At 34.7% G+C, this 17,910-nt stretch overlaps 1 protein-coding gene across 1 annotated transcript in view; it reads left to right on the top strand.

Moving 5' to 3' along the window:
• The window catches only part of PCLO (piccolo presynaptic cytomatrix protein), a 387,939-nt gene that overhangs the window by 166,460 nt on the left and 203,569 nt on the right, over positions 1-17,910 (top strand). Inside the window, 1 exon segment of the mRNA XM_060107659.1 lies at positions 11,593-12,309. Within this exon segment, the coding sequence (XP_059963642.1) occupies positions 11,593-12,309 (717 nt within the window).

Raw genomic sequence — 17,910 nt, 5'->3', positions numbered from 1 at the left:
TTACTGTTTTTTTCTGCACACACCATTATGTCTGGCATATTATCACCAGTTGCTTTGAAAAACACTATGCATGCATTACGTCTCTTAACCAAAAAGACTCAGGTGATAGGTACTGTTATTTCTACTTCAGAGATGAAGAAACTGAGAAAGTTGACTATTTTTCTAAAAGTCAAGTCAGTAGTATATAGAAAAATGAAGATTTTACTTTATATAGTATCTATCCTAGACTATTGGCCACTTTGCTGTAATTCTATTTGTAAAACCTATTCAAAATTTTGTATCCTCAGATCTTCATCTGTTGAAGTTGATTGATAGTTTAAACTGGGCAGCACATTACATATATTTAATGTGCCTACTCTCTGCTGTGAGTCATCAGTTGTAAAATATGTTTGATTTAAATAAAATGGAATACCTCTTTCTGTTGTTGTTGTTGGTTTTTTTTTGTATGCTTACCTCTTTCAGTGCAATATATGGATAGGTAGATTATACATTATATAAAAGTAAGAAAACTTTTACTGTTGAAGACTTGCTCTGCCCTTGCAAATTTCCATTTGCCTCTATGAAACATCACAGGTTCATTTAATGAAATAAATTTCTAGAGGTAATGAAATTCTTGAGTGATCAAAAATAATATTGCAATAATTTGATAGAATATCCCCATATTAATTTCTTTAAATTATGTATTTATAGAAGTTTATTCAAGTTTTAAATTTGAAAAGTAACACATAGTTTTTCACTAACCCAGCCCGATTTTACACATAAGAAACTTGAACTTTAAATTAAATGTACTTTAAATTTTGTTTCTAAATTAATTTAACTCATTTGAGTGGATTTTATTCAGCATCTTGTGTTATACATTTGTTTAAAAAGCAATACCTGGGGGCCTCCCTGGTGGCGCAGTGGTTAAGAGTCCGCCTGCCGATGCAGGGGATACGGGTTCGTGCCCCGGTCTGGGAGGATCCCATATGCCGCGGAGCGGCTGGGCCCGTGAGCCATGGCCGCTGGGCCTGCGCATCCGGAGCCTGTGCTCCGCAACGGGAGAGGCCACAACAGTGAGAGGCCCACATACCGCAAAAAGAAAAAAAAAAAAAAAAAGCAATACCTGGTTTAGATCTAAATTTTAATATTAATAGTAAAATGTGAAAATCAGCTAAATTAAAATAGGACTTATATGAATAATTGAAATATGAAAGAGTTAAGAAAATCATTCTCCTTTGTGCCAGTGAAGCTGTTCTCACTCAAATATTGTTCAGTATTTAATGGGAAAAGAAGTGACTTGTCACTTCTTTTGAGGTGACAGTATGAGGTGACAATATGAGGGAACATATTTGGACTTACAAAAAATGCCATATCTTGTTAATTATGGTAGCATATTTTTAGTTTATTTTGTGTATACTATATTTGAGAAGAAAGCTACTACAAATCGTATATGAGTAAGGCCATTTGTAGAGAGTGCAAGCGATAATCTTTGTAAGTTATGATGAAATTTGATGACAGATTTAAAAGGAAAAACAACCTATAATCTATTTTTCTGATTCCAGTGATCCTCTCAATTGTAGAGTTCTTATGGTTTTTTTCCTCCTTCATCCTTCTTAAATATAATTGTAACCTAATTTGTGACTTTATTAAGTAATTATATAAGAAAAATGTAATCTCATCCAAATGACTTGCCCTGAATTATAATGTATTGGTAGGCGTGATATAAAAAAGTATATGAAAAATAAGAAGACATTCACTAAGTATTTGATACCATTTCTCTTGCAAATGTACATAAAATGAATACTCTTTTCTAACCTTAATAGACTTTATTCACACATACAAAAATGTAAAAAGTATACTTGAGAATAGATAGACAACAGTATTATTATCTCTAATTTTTAGGCACATGCTTAAAATGCAGAATGATTTTTTAAGTAACTGTACTGGGCATATTATAAGATATTTTTAATAAGTAAAAAGCCATCAACTTTCTTCTGTTATCCATTCTTAAAATGAAGGACTTTTTTTCCCTATTTGGTTTATAATATTTTTAGTACTTAGTAATAAGTGTAGCTTTGGATTCATGTTGGTTTATTTCCACATACATTGACAATTTTGATCAAATATTTAGTTAAGATGTTTTATGAATCGGTGATAGTAGATACTACAGAAAGCAAGTCCAAAGAGATACACAGCACTGCCTGTTGAACATATGCCCTTGTTCAGCAAGTAGCATTCACAAGATGATACCAGTATATCATTTAGAACCCCAGTCTGGCTAAAATTAAAACACATGGCTCCTCAACAAGTGGGCTATGTGAAATAACTACACTGCAGGGGCTTGACACAGTATAATACTGAATTAGCCTCGGGTCACATTTTTCTAAAGCTTGGTCAAAATAAACATCATGGAGGTTTGCTTGAAGAATGTTCAGTCTATTGACTCTTCCTGATCCTTTTTTTTTTTATTTTTTTAATTTTTTATTGCGGTACGTGGGCCTCTCACTGCTGTGGCCTCTCCCTTTGTGGAGCACAGGCTCCGGACGCACAGGCTCAGCGGCCATGGCTCACGGGCCCAGCCACTCCGCGGCATGTGGGATCTTCCCGGACCGGGGCACGAACCCGTGTCCCCTGCATCGGCAGGCGGACTCTCAACCACTGTGCCACCAGGGAAGCCCTAAAGTTATTCTTTATGCTCCACACTTACTTCATAGATGATTTTTGTACCAAGATAGTGTTCACTGAAAAGAATAAAAAGAAAAAAAGAAAGGATAGCACAAAACTATTTATATATAGTTTTTAAATGTCCAGAAGCAAAGTATATTAAAAGTATATGTATAATGTTAAGACCACAACAAAAAACAGAGGTCTAACAATACAGCAGTTAATATAGCAGTTATTGGTGGTGAGTATAGACTAGGATGGTATTGCAGAGGGCACCTGGTTGTCTCTAATGATATCGACAGTGTTCTATTTCTTAAGTGGATAGTGGGTACATGGGTGTTCAACCCTTTAAAATTTTTTCGTTGTATGTGTATGTCACAAATTATTTTTGATGACAGTTTTTAATATTTTACCATAACAGTTTTAAAAACTAAAACCTTTCAAATGACTCATTTATGCATGTTACACTGACACTCAAAAGACAGTCACTATTTCTGTTGAATTCCAGTGAAGTGTACTTTCTTTGCCGTGCAACTTAAAATCAGAAATAGTCTATCAGAATTACTTTGAACGCACACCAACCTTAATGATAAAAAGTCATCATATCTTGAATAACGACAGACTCAGCATGACTGTATCACGTCGACTGTAATTAGAAAAGCAAAACCATTAGCAAGTATAGAATGTATATAACAGGGATTTATTTTAGGAATTTGTCCTTACACATTTGTGGGAGCAGGGAACGTGCTGAAAGGCCACTGGAGCTTGCAGTCCAAAGAGCAGGTAGAGGGAAGGATGATGAACTTAGAGTAGTTGAGAGCAAGGACAAGCTGGAACCCATGGGGATACACCAGAACACCTGTCTGTTTTCACTGCCTCCAGCCTAAAAGCTGAAGAAGAGGCTGAAGGAGAATTCAGAGGAAAGTAGAACAGCTGCATGCCTGCCTGCTGCCCCAAGCCAAACGATAAGTAACAGCATGGATGAACTTCAACAGCACCTGGTGATTGTACCCAAACTTTCTGAGCATCCAAAGAGTAAGGTGGCTGCTACTTCACTTCTGCCCTCCACATCTCACACAAAAGGTCTCTAGTGCTAAACTATAATGGGAAACGTTTAGGGAAGGGAATCCTAGGAAACATAGTTCAGCTTAGACAAGTTTACACCTTGCCGAATCAACACATTGATTCTTCCCTGTACAGAGAACCTCCAGTACTGCACCATGTTCTACTGCATTGTAGGAGGGCTTAACACCCAGCCAGTCTCCCCAGTCACCTTGCATTCATTCTCTGCCATCCAGTTGTGCAAGCCCCTTTCCAATATATTTCAGGCTCCCTAGTCTGTGAGATTATTCTGTCTTTGAATATTATATTCACAATGATGCTTAAATTTAAAATTGGGATTGGTTTTTATTTATCCTGTAAAATGTTCAGTAAATTTTATTCAGCTGTAATGTGCTTTAAATAATCTGTCTTCCAAATGCATATAAGTTTGTAATTTTAACATCTTCTGTGATGAAGTGTATTAAAATCTTCAAAATAAATCTTATTTTAAAATTCAGTCACACATTGCCTGAAGTGCTGACTAGTGACTAAGACTAGAAAGATATTTTTTCTTTGATGTAATTATTCACACATGCAAAATATATACCTCTCGTAATGGGAAATAATAAAATACAACTCTATAAAAGCAGAGGGATGAGAACTGATTATATAAAAACTTGAAGTTGATATTCATATAACATAAATGATACATTTTTAAACTGTTGCTTATTTTTTATGTTAAACTTATATAAATATCAGCCCAAAGTGTAGTACACTAGAACAATTAATCACAAATAGAAATGTCGTGAATCCACAGATGTCTTACCTTTGAGACTTCAATTTTTGCTTAGAGCCGAGTTAGCTAAAGTCAACATAATAAGTACTTATGATTACCCTTAAGTTTAGTGCATCATTGGTTACCAGTGAGAAATCATCTGTGTCCTTGGAGTTGTCCTTTATACACACTAGTAGGCAATCAGTTATCGTAGTGCTTCTGATTGAACCCAAGTCAGGTAGATTACTTAGTCAAAACAGTTTTAGTGAGCTGTTCTCTGTTCCTGTTGCCCTCTATCCAGATAGGAAGAGAGCGAGAGGAAGGAAGGGAGAGAGGGTGGGAGGAAAGAAGGTAGAAAGGAAGGAAGGAAAGAAGACATTGTAGGGAAATGAACCCTATTTAGTTCTCATCCATGCAAATAAATATACATATTTACATAAATATAAATATTCATTTTCATGTATCTATATTTCCAAAAGAAAACTAAGCCCCTGATTTTCCTCAACAAGTTCTGTCAAAATTGTGTTAATGTAATTATTCAGAGGTATTTTAATGAATGCTTGTGTGTATTTATATATTATTTATGTAATGGTATTTAAAACATCAGAGTTTACTTTCTTTTTTTTAATAAATTTATTTTATTTATTTATTTATTTATTTATGGCTGAGTTGGGTCTTCATTGCTGCACGCGGGCTTTCTCTAGTTGCAGCGAGTGGGAGCTACTCTTTGTTGTGGTGCGGTGCGAGGGCCTCTCACTGCGGTGGCTTCTCTTGTTGTGAAGCACGGGCTCCAGGCGCGCGGGCTTCAGTAGTTGTGGAACACGGGCTCAGTAGTTGTGGCTCACGGGCTCTAGAGCGCAGACTCAGTAGTTGTGGCGCACGGGCTTAGTTGCTCCATGGCATGTGGGATCTTCCCGGACCAGGGCTCGAACTCGTGGCCCCTGCATTGGCAGGCGGATTCTTAACCACTGCATCACCAGGGAAGCCCCAGAGTTTACTTTCTTAGTTTAGGAAAATACTTATTAGTTGTGATGAGAAAGTGACTAAAAAATGATCCTGATTTTCTTCAAAGAAAAATGGACATAGGGCCTCCCTGGTGGCGCAAGTGGTTGAGAGTCCGCCTGCCGATGCAGGGGATACGGGTTCGTGCCCCGGTCTGGGAGGATCCCATATGCCGCGGAGCGGCTGGGCCCGTGAGCCATGGCCGCTGAGCCTGCGCGTCCGGAGCCCGCGCGTCCGGAGCCTGTGCTCCGCAGCGGGGGAGGCCACGACAGTGAGAGGCCCGCATACCGCAAAAAAAAAAAAAAAGAAAAATGGACATAGAAAAATGTCAATCAACAGTATGCAGTAATATTAATCCCTGGTGTAATATACATGATGGCATGTATATTTAGTTGGCATCTTGCTATTTATGGAAATGTTTATGTAGTTTTACATTATGCAGAAACGGGTTATATAGAAATTTATATCAAATGAGTGAAACAGACTTCATGTGATAGATAAGGGTTTGGGAGTCTTACAGAAATAAACATAAAAGAAGAGATGAATAAGGACATGACCAATGATCAGTTTAGACCTAAGAACGATAACCCCATTGCAGGTTCCTAAAAGTACGAATATTCTGTTAGGTTTCATTATTGATATGTTACCCTTCACATTCACTAACTCCACTGGAAATTGATGTTTAAATTGCCTACTTGGTTTTTTCTTAGTTTTCATATCAACGTTAATGTTCTAATATATTCTAATAGAATTCTTATGTCTACATATGAAGTAAATAAGGAAGAGCCTCAGTCAATTATATATATTGGATATGAGTTATTCTTGTTTCAATGATTATAAAAGGAACAAAAATAATCCCATTCAGTTTTAGGAGGGACACAGTAATAGAAGTATCACAAACACATTACTGCATACACTTGTAAAATGTAGTCTCATAAATGATCACAGATTTTTAATATCCTGATTGTGTAGTCTGAACAGTTGTGTAATCTGAAAAAAAAAGTGCATCAACTGTGAACTCAATCATTTTCCCTTTTACAAATTACAAAAGGAAATAAATTTAGGAATTTAACAAGCAAAAAATCTGATTTTCAGAATGTCAAGTTGAAGAGTGTGTGGGCCTTAGAGAAATAGAACAACCCTAATGCCAAGACTATAGGGGGCATAGATACAAGTGACAAGTTGCAGATAACATTGCTTCCCAGTTTTTGAATCTGTCAGTAAGTAAAACAGTGATGCCTAAGCAGATTATTAGTGTAATTATTTCTTAGCTTAAAAAAAATAACATTCTGAATGATAAGCAAATAAACAGACAAAAATGTGTGTAAAATATTTATTGTTGACTCAAAAGCTTCATGGTAGGCAGGAAACTCAATGGTATTATAGAACCAATCCCCTTGATTGCTTGGTTTTCCTTTACAGAATTTTAAGTAGGGGCCACCCAGTCTCTACTTAAATACTTCTATTGATGGAAATTATATGAGCTTCCAAATCAGTCCAGTTGGTCTTTTAATGAAAATTCATGTTAAGATACTATTAAGATTTCTCAGACACAAATATGAATGCTCATGTAGGTGTTGGGACCATCACTTCTCTACCATTTAAAGTCTAATGGCAGATTTTCAACCTGCTGCAGGTCTTATTATCATGCTTCAGAAAAGATTTTTAGAAAAAAATAGATGGGCCTGAAGTTCTGAGATTTTCTTTAATGGTATTGTTGCTATAGTTACAGCTGAAATGTTATATAAAGAAAATTACTTATTGATCGAAAAATGCTGAGTAGCACAGCAGCATCCGTTTTTTTTGGGTTTTACTGCCTTCATTTCCTACTCTTCTCGTAAGATTAATGGATTTTTGGAGTGTTGTTTTGAAGCCCTGGTGATTTGATGTTAAAATAAATGCATTTTATTAACGTGTACTAGCTGGCAACTAGATATATTCTAATATGTTATGATCAACATGGAGTTATTTTTATATACTTTATTTATCAGAATTGTTCCTACTTGGAGATGAATTTTGATATCCTGGATATTAACATTAAAGTACTAAAATATGTGATTGGTCTCATAGTATAGACTCTTCTGAACTTATTTAAAACATTTAATAATAATACAGATGAAATGTAAACTTTTAATATGTTTATACCATTAGGAGATACTTACAGTATACTGAAAATAAAATATATTTTAAAAACACAGAAAAACAAATGGAAATGGCCTGAGGGCATCCATAATAATGACTAGTATGTTTTTTTAAAAAAATCTCCATAAGATCTCTATTTTCTATTTTTCTATGTAATAAACTCAGTAATATAATAGAAATACCTTCAGTTTATATATGTAATATATAATACATTATATATAATATATATTCATTTTCTGATTGTCTCACTGTCTTTATAAGGAAATGCTTCAAAGATAAAACTGTAACTCACTTGATATTTAACCTTAAGGCAAAACATGAATAGTCATGTGTGTCACAACTGTAACTATTGTAGAGTTTTCAGCTAGTAAAAGTCATATATGGCAGTGATATATTATGCATTGAATTTTAATATAATTTAAGAAATCTTGCTTAATTCTCCAAATTGCTGCTGAACTAGAAACATTATGACTATTTAATAATGTTGTCTCTAATAGTATTGTGGCTATTGAGGAACTAAGAGTGGAGATACATTTCTTTGGACCCAGAAATATAATACTTCTTAAGTTAGGCTCCTGAACAGTGATACAAAAATCTTTGGGATTATTTTTGATAAAAAAGGCAAAAAAAAAAAATGTGAACGACAGATTTTTACATCATCTTATGTGGTTATAGAGTATTTCCCAAATTGTCTTTTGTGAAGAAAATTTTTCTAGTAATTGTGTCTATAATTAATAATGATGTGATAATGGTGATGGCCTATATTGTCCTGAATGAACTTTCTTGAAAATTCATTTTTACTTTCTCCACTTCATCAAAATTGGATCAATTTTACTTTTCTCATTCCTACTTTTGATTTTACCCTAGCCTCTGCCTTTTCCTGTCTTTTCTCTTAATAAACAAAATTTAATTTTATATGTTTAAAGAAATACAAAATTTTGATGCTACTATAGTGTTTTTTCCCTTTCAGTCCTTTTTGATTTTATGATTTCCTCTACTTGCTGAATTTGTTGGTGGTCTAATTTTGGTTCTAGGGCTGCAGAAAGAAGAGACACACATATGAGACCACCAATTCAGCATTTCTAATTGGTGAAAAAATACTCTTGTGTGCTTTATAAGTTATCAAATTCCTTATGTTCTAAATGGATTCATCAGTTAACCCTTTTAAATCCACAGTATCCTTTCCATCTTCCTTAATTTTTTCCCTGCATATTATACTTATTTTTAACCCATGTCTTCTTTCTTCTACTTGAGTGTGAGTTCCTGATCAAATAAGCCTTGCATGTATAATTTCCCAAGAGTATATGTAATCCATAGCTATAAATAGACTAGGGATATACAGAATAGATGCATAAGTGAATGCTGTTATAATTATTTGACATGATAGTAACATCAGTTTCCAAATTAATTTTGGTGACAAAGTGTAAAGTCAAAAAAAAATTAAGCTTGGCCTTATAATCTTCTTCAAAACGCAAGTCAGTCATGTAACCAAGAGACCAAGTGTAGCAACATCATGTTAAAAATAATTACAGGATTAAAGGTAATAGGTTTAGGGAATTCTCTGGCGGTCCAGTGGTTAGGACTCCACGCTTTCACTGACAGGGGCCTGGGTTCCATCTCTCATTGGGGAACTAAGATCCCACAAGCTTCAGGGTGTGGTCAAAAAAAAAAGATACTACGTTGAACTGAATCAGGATGCGAATTTAAGCAAAACACGAATTTGAAGTAGCCAATGAGGCTCTCAGCGTAAGGTCCTTTTTCTCTTAGACTGACGCTGTTGCCTTCTGTTTGCCTTTTAGTAGTGGGTGGGTTATCACTGCTTGTATGTTTATCAAACATTATTTTAAATCAGGAAAATGGAGTGTTTTATGTGACATAGTAGATTAAATAGAGTATACTCTTTATCCTCTTACCTAAATTTTCAAATGTATGAAAATAATGAGTATACTACCTTGAAATAATCACTACATTTATTGTCTCAACACATTTTCCTTTTAACAAGAGCTGTGTACCATTGTGGCATCATATGCTATAAGTAGCAAGAGACGACAACTTTGTAAGTATAATTTGTCCCTAAAACTCAGATAAAGTAATCACACTTTTATAATTGACAAGAATTTCCAGTGGGATGAAACCTTTATTTCTGGTATATTAAAAACTTCCTAACTTATTTACATTCAGACCTGCCCTGACAGGAATGCATAGCACACACCTGCATTTGGTTTTTAGAATCCATGTGACAAAACAGCACAATGACACAGCTATTTGTGTCTGGTTTTGTTTTTTAAAATGCCAGTCTCTGAATGAAAATATCCTAAGATGTGGCCCCACCAAGTAATGTTTTTTTTTTAAAACTACAGGACAGGTTAAGATTGCTTTTCTGTAGGTATTATGGAAGTACCCCCTCTAGGGACTATTCAGCACAAGGGCTGGAGCTTTTAGAATTTGACATAGGGATCAAATCAATTTCTTTCCCAAGGCTTTGTATAAAGTTACTATACAGAGAAGCCACAATTCACTTTTTTGCTGCTTAGACATGAAATCAAGAACAGAATTGGTATTGGATGATCATAACACAAAAAGCAAATGAACCCGTAATACGTACTAATGTTTTATAGACAACATTTTACTGAAATTAAATAACTGACTTGCGTCTTTACTCTTTTAGATTACCAAGTAAGAATTATAACAGCTTACAGATTGCAAAACAGTCATTAGTATTAAGCAACATTTTTTATGTCTTTAAAAAAATGGAAAGCTGAAGTAAGAAATGAATGTTAGATGTCCAATAATATTCTAGAACAATAAATGATTTTTGTCTCTAAATAATTAAAGTTGTGCTACTGGAAAGAATGATCCAATATGAAAAGCAGTTTGAAATTGAACTTCTCAGAAGACAATACAACATACGAACACGATATTATTTGCATGACTCTCCAACCATGCGCTTTAGAGAATAGGTACTCATTAAATGGTAACAATTAGAAGCTACATGTATAGTCTTTATTTCTTACATTTTAATAGGTATGCTGTAAGAAAAAGCACAACATACAACAATAAGGGGGGAATTCTGCAATATTATTGGTCTAACAATCTCTCTCCCATGTGATCATCTATATGTATTATGAGAGGGTTGTTCTCAGTCTTTAGTTTGCAAAAAAATTAACCAACAGGTTATTTAAAAGGCAGATCCTCCGTCTCCTATCCCAGGATTCTGATAAACTTGTTTCGGTGTAGTTCCTAGAATTTGCATGTCTAGGGACAACCGCAGGTGATTTGGTGCAGGTGGCCCATAGATTACACTTAGAGGTATAAGGAAGTGTTTTAATTAGCACTTGAGAAAACTCTGGGGAAAAAGAATATCAAACAGTTTTAACTTGTGAATGCTTCTTGACACAATTGCATGAGAAATGTGACTATTATTAAGAATATTATTTTTTGATTTTAAATTAGATGGAGAATTATGCACAAATGATTCTTGAAAACTCTACATGTGCTTTGTAAAAGTTCTGCTCTGGTAGATACAACTACATTTGATCCAAGTCAAGAGACAGGATATTATAGGCTAAGTCCTAAAAAAAAACTTATGATTAATTGGCTGTTAAAATTATTATGAAATTTAATAGTTTTTGAATGGAAACATAATTTTGAAGGCACGAGGCTTAAAAATAGTTGTAGTTGGAACAAATTCAGATTTTTTTTAACCAAAAAATTGATATTCCCCTGGGTCTATCTTTGATGCATTTTTTTTCTTTTTTTTATGATGAGGTGAGTTGATTGCTGATCTTTAAGGACTCCTGTTTTTAAATTTCAAATAGTCTTTTTGCAGTCTTCTTTAAAAGTCACCGTTTCATTGATCCAGAAAACAATGACCCACCTTCTCCATATACAGAAAAGCAGCTAGAAATTGTCAAGTGCTAACCTTGGTAAATGCACCAAAACAGATGTATATAATATAGTTAATCTTTTAATTTCTATTTTATCTGCAGATTCAGGAATGGCTTTGTTTAAATTGCCAAACCCAGAGAGCAATATCAGGACAGCTTGGAGACATGGGCAAAATGCCACCTACACAGACAGGACCAAAAGCCTCTCCTATGCCTGTCCCTACAGAACAACCATCTCAGAAAATAGCAATGCCTGCCCAAGTAAAAGTGAAAAAGAGGGAACAAGAATTAAAAACCAAAGGTGAAAAAATCATTCCAGAAGAAGTGAAAGAAACACCTTCAGTTGAAAAAATTCCCCCTAAGGGAACCACAGATCAAATCCAGGAAGAGAGTAAACTAGAGAAAGACAAAACTTCAGCCCCTCAAGAAAAGAAGCCAACCCCTGAAGACAAAAAGCCACTCCTAGAAGAAAAAAAGCCTCCTCTTGAAGAAGAAAAGCCAACCCTTAAAGACAAAAGGCCAGCTCTTGAAGACAAAAAGTTACCCCCAGGAGCAAAAACATCAGCTCTAGAGGAGGAACAGAAATATGACTTACTTAAAACTCAAGTACAGATTGCTGAAGAAAAACCTGAAGGCAAAGTGGCTCCAGAGGCAGTGCAAGAAAAGAAACAACCACTGACCAAGATGGAAGATTTACCATCTGGCGCACCTCAGAGTTTGTCTACGAAAGTTGAAGGGATGACTCAAAAAATAAAAGAACAGCCACAGGCAGCATGCTCGGCAAAGCCTGATCAGATGGAACCTAGGAAGGAAAAAACAGTAAGTTATGTTTTTTTCCTAACTTTGCAGATTTACACCTATAATTTACTAACGTCCAGCTAAGTACACTGAGTGCTTAATGGTAATTTTGTAAGTGAAAGCCTTCAATTAATAGCATTTTCAGAAAAATGTAACAGTTGTTTGCTAAAATGATGAACTTTGGCTTTCTGACAGCTTAATCTAATTTAAATAAAGCATAGATATAACATTTATTAGCTTTTATGCCTATCAAATAATTTATAAAAATCTATGAAGTGATAAAGAAGGGTTTCTTTTAATTTAATTTTATTTATTTTTTTAATATTTATTTATTTGGTTGTGCTGAGTGTTAGTTGTGGCAGGCAGGCTCCTCAGTTGCGGCAGGTGGGCTCCTTAGTTGTGTTATGTAAACTCTTAGTTGCAGCATGCCTGTGGGATCTGTTCCCTGACCAGGGATCGAAACCGGGCCCCCTGCATTGAGACTGTGGAGTCCTATCCACTGCACCACCAGGGAAGCCCTCTTATAATTTTAAATGATTGCTTTTTTCCTTCCACTGTGAACATAAAATCAGTATCCTCCTTTAACATAAAATAATGTTTGTCTTGGAATTTCTGTTTACTTGGCCACTTGGTTAAGCAAGACTCAAGTTTCTTCACACTTGAAAGCCTTTTAAGGTGTGGTCAACCATAAAATGATTAAATAATTGTGATTTTAAAAAAAGGAGTTTGGGGCCTCCCTGGTGGCGCAAGTGGTTGAGAGTCCGCCTGCCGATGCAGGGGATACGGGTTCGTGCCCCGGTCTGGGAGGATCCCATATGCCGCGGAGTGGCTGGGCCCGTGAGCCATGGCCGCTGAGCCTGCGCGTCCGGAGCCTGTGCTCCGCAACGGGGGAGGCCACGACAGTGAGAGGCCCACATACCGCAAAAAAAAAAAAAAAAAAAAAAAATAAATAAATAAAAAATAAATAAAAAAAGGAGTTTGGCTAAAATTCAGGAGAAACTTTTTTTAAAGTTTATTTTAGTATTTAGTGTGAAATCAGTATAATATATTTTGTTCCGTTTTATTCAGTGTGTTTAATATTAGAGGGTTATTTATAATCCAAGCATCATCTGGAATATGTATTATTCTTTATATATTTTCTTTTTCTTTTTCTTCAGTGGAAACTTTTAAGGGTACCTCATCTTAACCTATATTTGCACAGGCAATAATACCATTTCTAGAGGAACTCTGAACTCTTTTTAGAGCTTCAAGAGATCTTATATCAGGCTGAGTAATTTTAATTCACAGATGGCAGCAATGACTTGTGGGAAAATGAAATGATTCATTGGTATTAAAAATTTAATATTAGAATTCTAATTAGAACTTTTAGTCCATCCCAACCCTGGTTCAGTTGTTATTTTGTTTACAGTTTTAACACATGGTTACTAGACTGTCTCTGGTATATAAGACATCACTCATTAAATAAATCCTGGTCTTCCTTTGTTATATGAGTTTATCCAAGTCAGAGAAAGCAGATGCCTGTGTATTCTCCATTCTAATGGCTGGATCTAGCTACCCCGCCACCACCACCTGCTGCTTCTCTCAGTTGACCACCTTGCAGAACTTGATGCTTTTTACCATTTCTCTCTTTGTGAAGCTTCATGACTCTTCCCTTTTTGTTCTTTTCTTGTCTTTCTGATCACCCCTTATGAGTTCCACTTTGATTATCTCTATTACTTTCTCTTTTCTGATCGGTTCTTCTTTGAACTCTGTCTTCTTTCCTCTTAGGGTAGCCACATGAACACTTCCTAAATCTCCTTGTGCACCTTCTGCCCCTCTTGAGTGTTAGACCTACATCTTCAAATACTGAGTAGATCATTCCACTTCAGAAACTCACTGTAAACTGGAACTCAGTGTGTTCAAATCATATCCAGCCCTCTATAGAAGCAGTTTCTGCTTCTGACTATCTGTTTCTGATGACACCATCTTTCTTCATGTCTCTAGCCTCCCAGTCACTAACCTGGGGAATCTGAGATTTCTTCTTACCTGCCTAGGCTCTCCACATCACACTTCTTTTCTGTCTCTTAGCTCCTATTCCTAAGGACAGTATCCTAACGGCCTTTGTGACCTTTTACCAACGATTTGGGTAATCTAATTACTAGTCACTAAGCCTTCTCTTTTTCCCTTCTCCAGTATATAGTTATCAGATAATTATTTTCCAGAGTTCAGATAATTTAACTCTATCACTCAGATATTTCTAATGATTCTCTATTGTTTGTTAAATATAATCTAAACAAGAAGTATCCAAATGTTTTGTTAATATACTACATTTTATATTATTTTACAAATGTGTCACTTTTTTATCATTTCCTTTTACCACTACTTTTTCTTTTAACAACTTCAATATGTGTATATATATTTATTTCTAAATTAAATCTATGCACTATTACTAACATTATTTGCAATATAAACATTCACAGAAATGTGTAAGTCAGTGAAATAAGCTAAAATCACCATTTTGTATTTATTTAAGTATATACATTTGATCACAGTAAAATATGATTAATAATAGCATTTTAGAGAGAGCTTTGATTGACTGTGCTTCAGTGTTTGAAAATCTTGTTCTAAAATTTTATGATAGAGTTTCTTTGAAATTCAGCTTAAGTTTATTTTGATATTTTGACTTTTAGTTTTAATGACGCTCCATAACAAAAAAGATAATCCACAGGATATACAAGATGTGAGAGAAGTGTATCAAAGGTTGTACTTGCCAAATCTTGCTACCTGTTTTCTAAGTTTGGAATTGAAAACTGTTTTTTTTAACTTGTGGAAATTGCGGAAATAAATGTTAATCTAACGTGATACCAATCATTTCCTCTTGCTAACTATCACAAAATGTGGTGTTTTAAAATATGTTTTTTTTAACAAATGACTTTAAAACCCACTGCAGTTCTTCATCTGCAATGTTTATAAAAAGATTGAAGTATTCTGTTTAAAGTTTGTCTGAAAAGGCAGACATGACAACTTTTTAAAATGATATGTCATTTTATGTAGCATAATTACATGATGATTTCCAATTATCCATCTTCAAAGGATTGTGTCCACATCATAATTCTCTTGAAGAGACAGCTTGTGTTTATTTTTTTTCCGAATACTTGCTAGGTAGCATATGGCTGATAACCAGAGTTTACTTTCTTTCTAAATATATAATAAGCAGTATGTTACTAATAATCACTTGTCATCACCAAAATATTCAACAACTTTGGGTTCTTCTACTTTCGTTAAAAAAGAATTAAATCTTCACAGTCTACAACTTTTTAATTTCCCATAAGATAATCAGCAAACCTCTATGGTTAAAATAAATTCATAGTTATTCTCTATCTCAGTACAAAATATTAAAGATATTCTTCAAAATATAAAGGTATCATTAGTATACAATGTGTACCACATCTGTAAAATCCTGAGGTACTCTGTGCATTACTGGCTTACTTGTAACAGACGCAGTAAATGAATTTCACATGCACTGCTATCTATGTAACTTTATCTTTTTAAAAAAATAATTCCAATTAAAAGAGCCACTCCTCAGAATTTAATATACAGTTTTTTCATTTAAAAATATATATATACCTTTTTAAACAACTCACTGAATATTGAGCCATTTGGTGGCTCGCAGTAGTAATCCTTTAAGTATTTTATTATTGAAACAGAACTAGTGAATATTATAAACTGAGCATGTTAGAAATATCTGCACTTTGATTTTATTATTACCAAACCTTTTGCTACTTACTTTGTTCTAATGATTTCTCCCCAAATCTTCCACAGTTCTTTCTTTCTTTCCAACAATATTGGCTGACAAAGAAATGCAGTTTAATTTGTCACCGTATTGTTTCCATGGCAGAAAAATCAAGTTTCCCCAAATGTTATGTGACTTTTTTGTCATTTACTATTAAATAAGACAGCTCCAAAGGAGATTTTAAGTATTTATTTCAATTCATTGAAAATGTGTGAAATACTGGAATATTTATATGCCAAAAATTCTAGAAGTTTGTGATAGTGTCTTAGGATGACTTGCTATAAATAGCCTAAGCACATTATGTGTTTAGTCAAGGTTTGTTATTAGCAATAACATATGTAAGACAGATATCAAATGGTTTTCCTGGTAATGTCAAACTTTTTTGGCCAATCTTGTGTCAGTTTTCTTTATTAATGTGTTTGTGTATGTCTTGCATTCTTACTGTTAACTTTGACACATGATTTTATGGCAAGAATAATATTTTGTCTACCACTTACCTATTATAGGAACGTTGGTTTGGTTGGTTATATCTGTTTTAAAGAGGGGGAAACTAAATTCGTTGTGCCCAAGATCACATGGCTGGGCAGCAGCAAAGCTAAGATTATAGTCAAACCACCAAACCAACCAAACCTTCAATATAAAGGTGAGCAATAAAGTGACTGCCCTTGCTATAAATTTTTACAGTGTAATTCCCAGTTTTCTCCCAGGATTCTTCATAGAACATCTGACCCACTGACATAAGAACTAAAAGAATACTGATGTCAATCTATTTATTAAATATTAGTAAAATGTAATTTCTATTTGGGTTTAAAAATACAAAAAAGTCCTGAATACTTCCTACAAATATGTACATTTTGCACACCTGCCCAGGATTCTGTACCCCACGACCGAGACTTCTGTCTAAATAGCTAGCTTGGCTTTCTCAGCCCTCTGGACTATGGCTCCACTATAACTTTCAAGCAACCTAGTATTCCCCATGAGTGAGAGGTAGAAAACCAGCCGCGTATGCCTTTGTACGATTCCCGAAGGTGGCTTATGCTTTCTGCCTTCTGGATCTGCAGTCAGTTCTTCTCTGTGCACTGGCACTGCATCCTATCAGAAAAACCCCACCTGGACGTCTGGGCCACTCTTCTCCCTGGTGGCAGTCACTTCTACTGCTGAACACCCTATGCTGATTAGTTTTAGATTACTTTTTTGTTTGAAATCAAAATAATATTCAGTTTATCTCTTACTGTGTTCTGGGCATTGTGCTGGTTATGTTATCATTTAATCCACACCACTTGTTGTTGAGGTAAATATTATACCTGTTTTAAAGAGGGGGAAACTAAATTTGTTGTGCCCAAGATCACATGGCTGGTAGGCAGCAAAGCTAAGATTATAGTCCTGTTCTGCTTCTAAAGGCTGGGTTCCTAAACACTGCACAGAATGCTTCTTCCCTGTGACACTTTTAGGATGCTGCCTTTTTATTATTTTAAATATTCATCTCCCTTAGCAGCTTCCATTTTGTGTGATTTTTTACTTTGTTTATATATTTATATTATTTTATTTATTCATTTATTTGTCATTTGCATCATTCATATCGTTGTAGTATACTGTTTACATTTCTTTATTGCTACACCATTTTGTCTCTCCACTCATTCCTGTCTTTCAAAATGTGTTAGTTGAATGGAATTAAAATTTATCCTGAAATATAATAACTATTTTGAAATGTACATCCTCATTTTTTAGTTTAATATTTTAAAATTGTATGTCGCTACAGAATTCTCTTTCTACCTATACACTTAAACAGAATACTGCTTGTCTACATTTGATATATTACATTGAAACGTTATAGCTCTCGATAAAAAAAA

Source organism: Mesoplodon densirostris, chromosome 9, assembly GCF_025265405.1.
Source record: "Mesoplodon densirostris isolate mMesDen1 chromosome 9, mMesDen1 primary haplotype, whole genome shotgun sequence".
Taxonomy (NCBI): Eukaryota; Metazoa; Chordata; class Mammalia; order Artiodactyla; family Ziphiidae; genus Mesoplodon; species Mesoplodon densirostris.
Note: the sequence above shows the minus strand (reverse complement) of the source record. Positions and strands in the feature narration are given on the sequence as shown.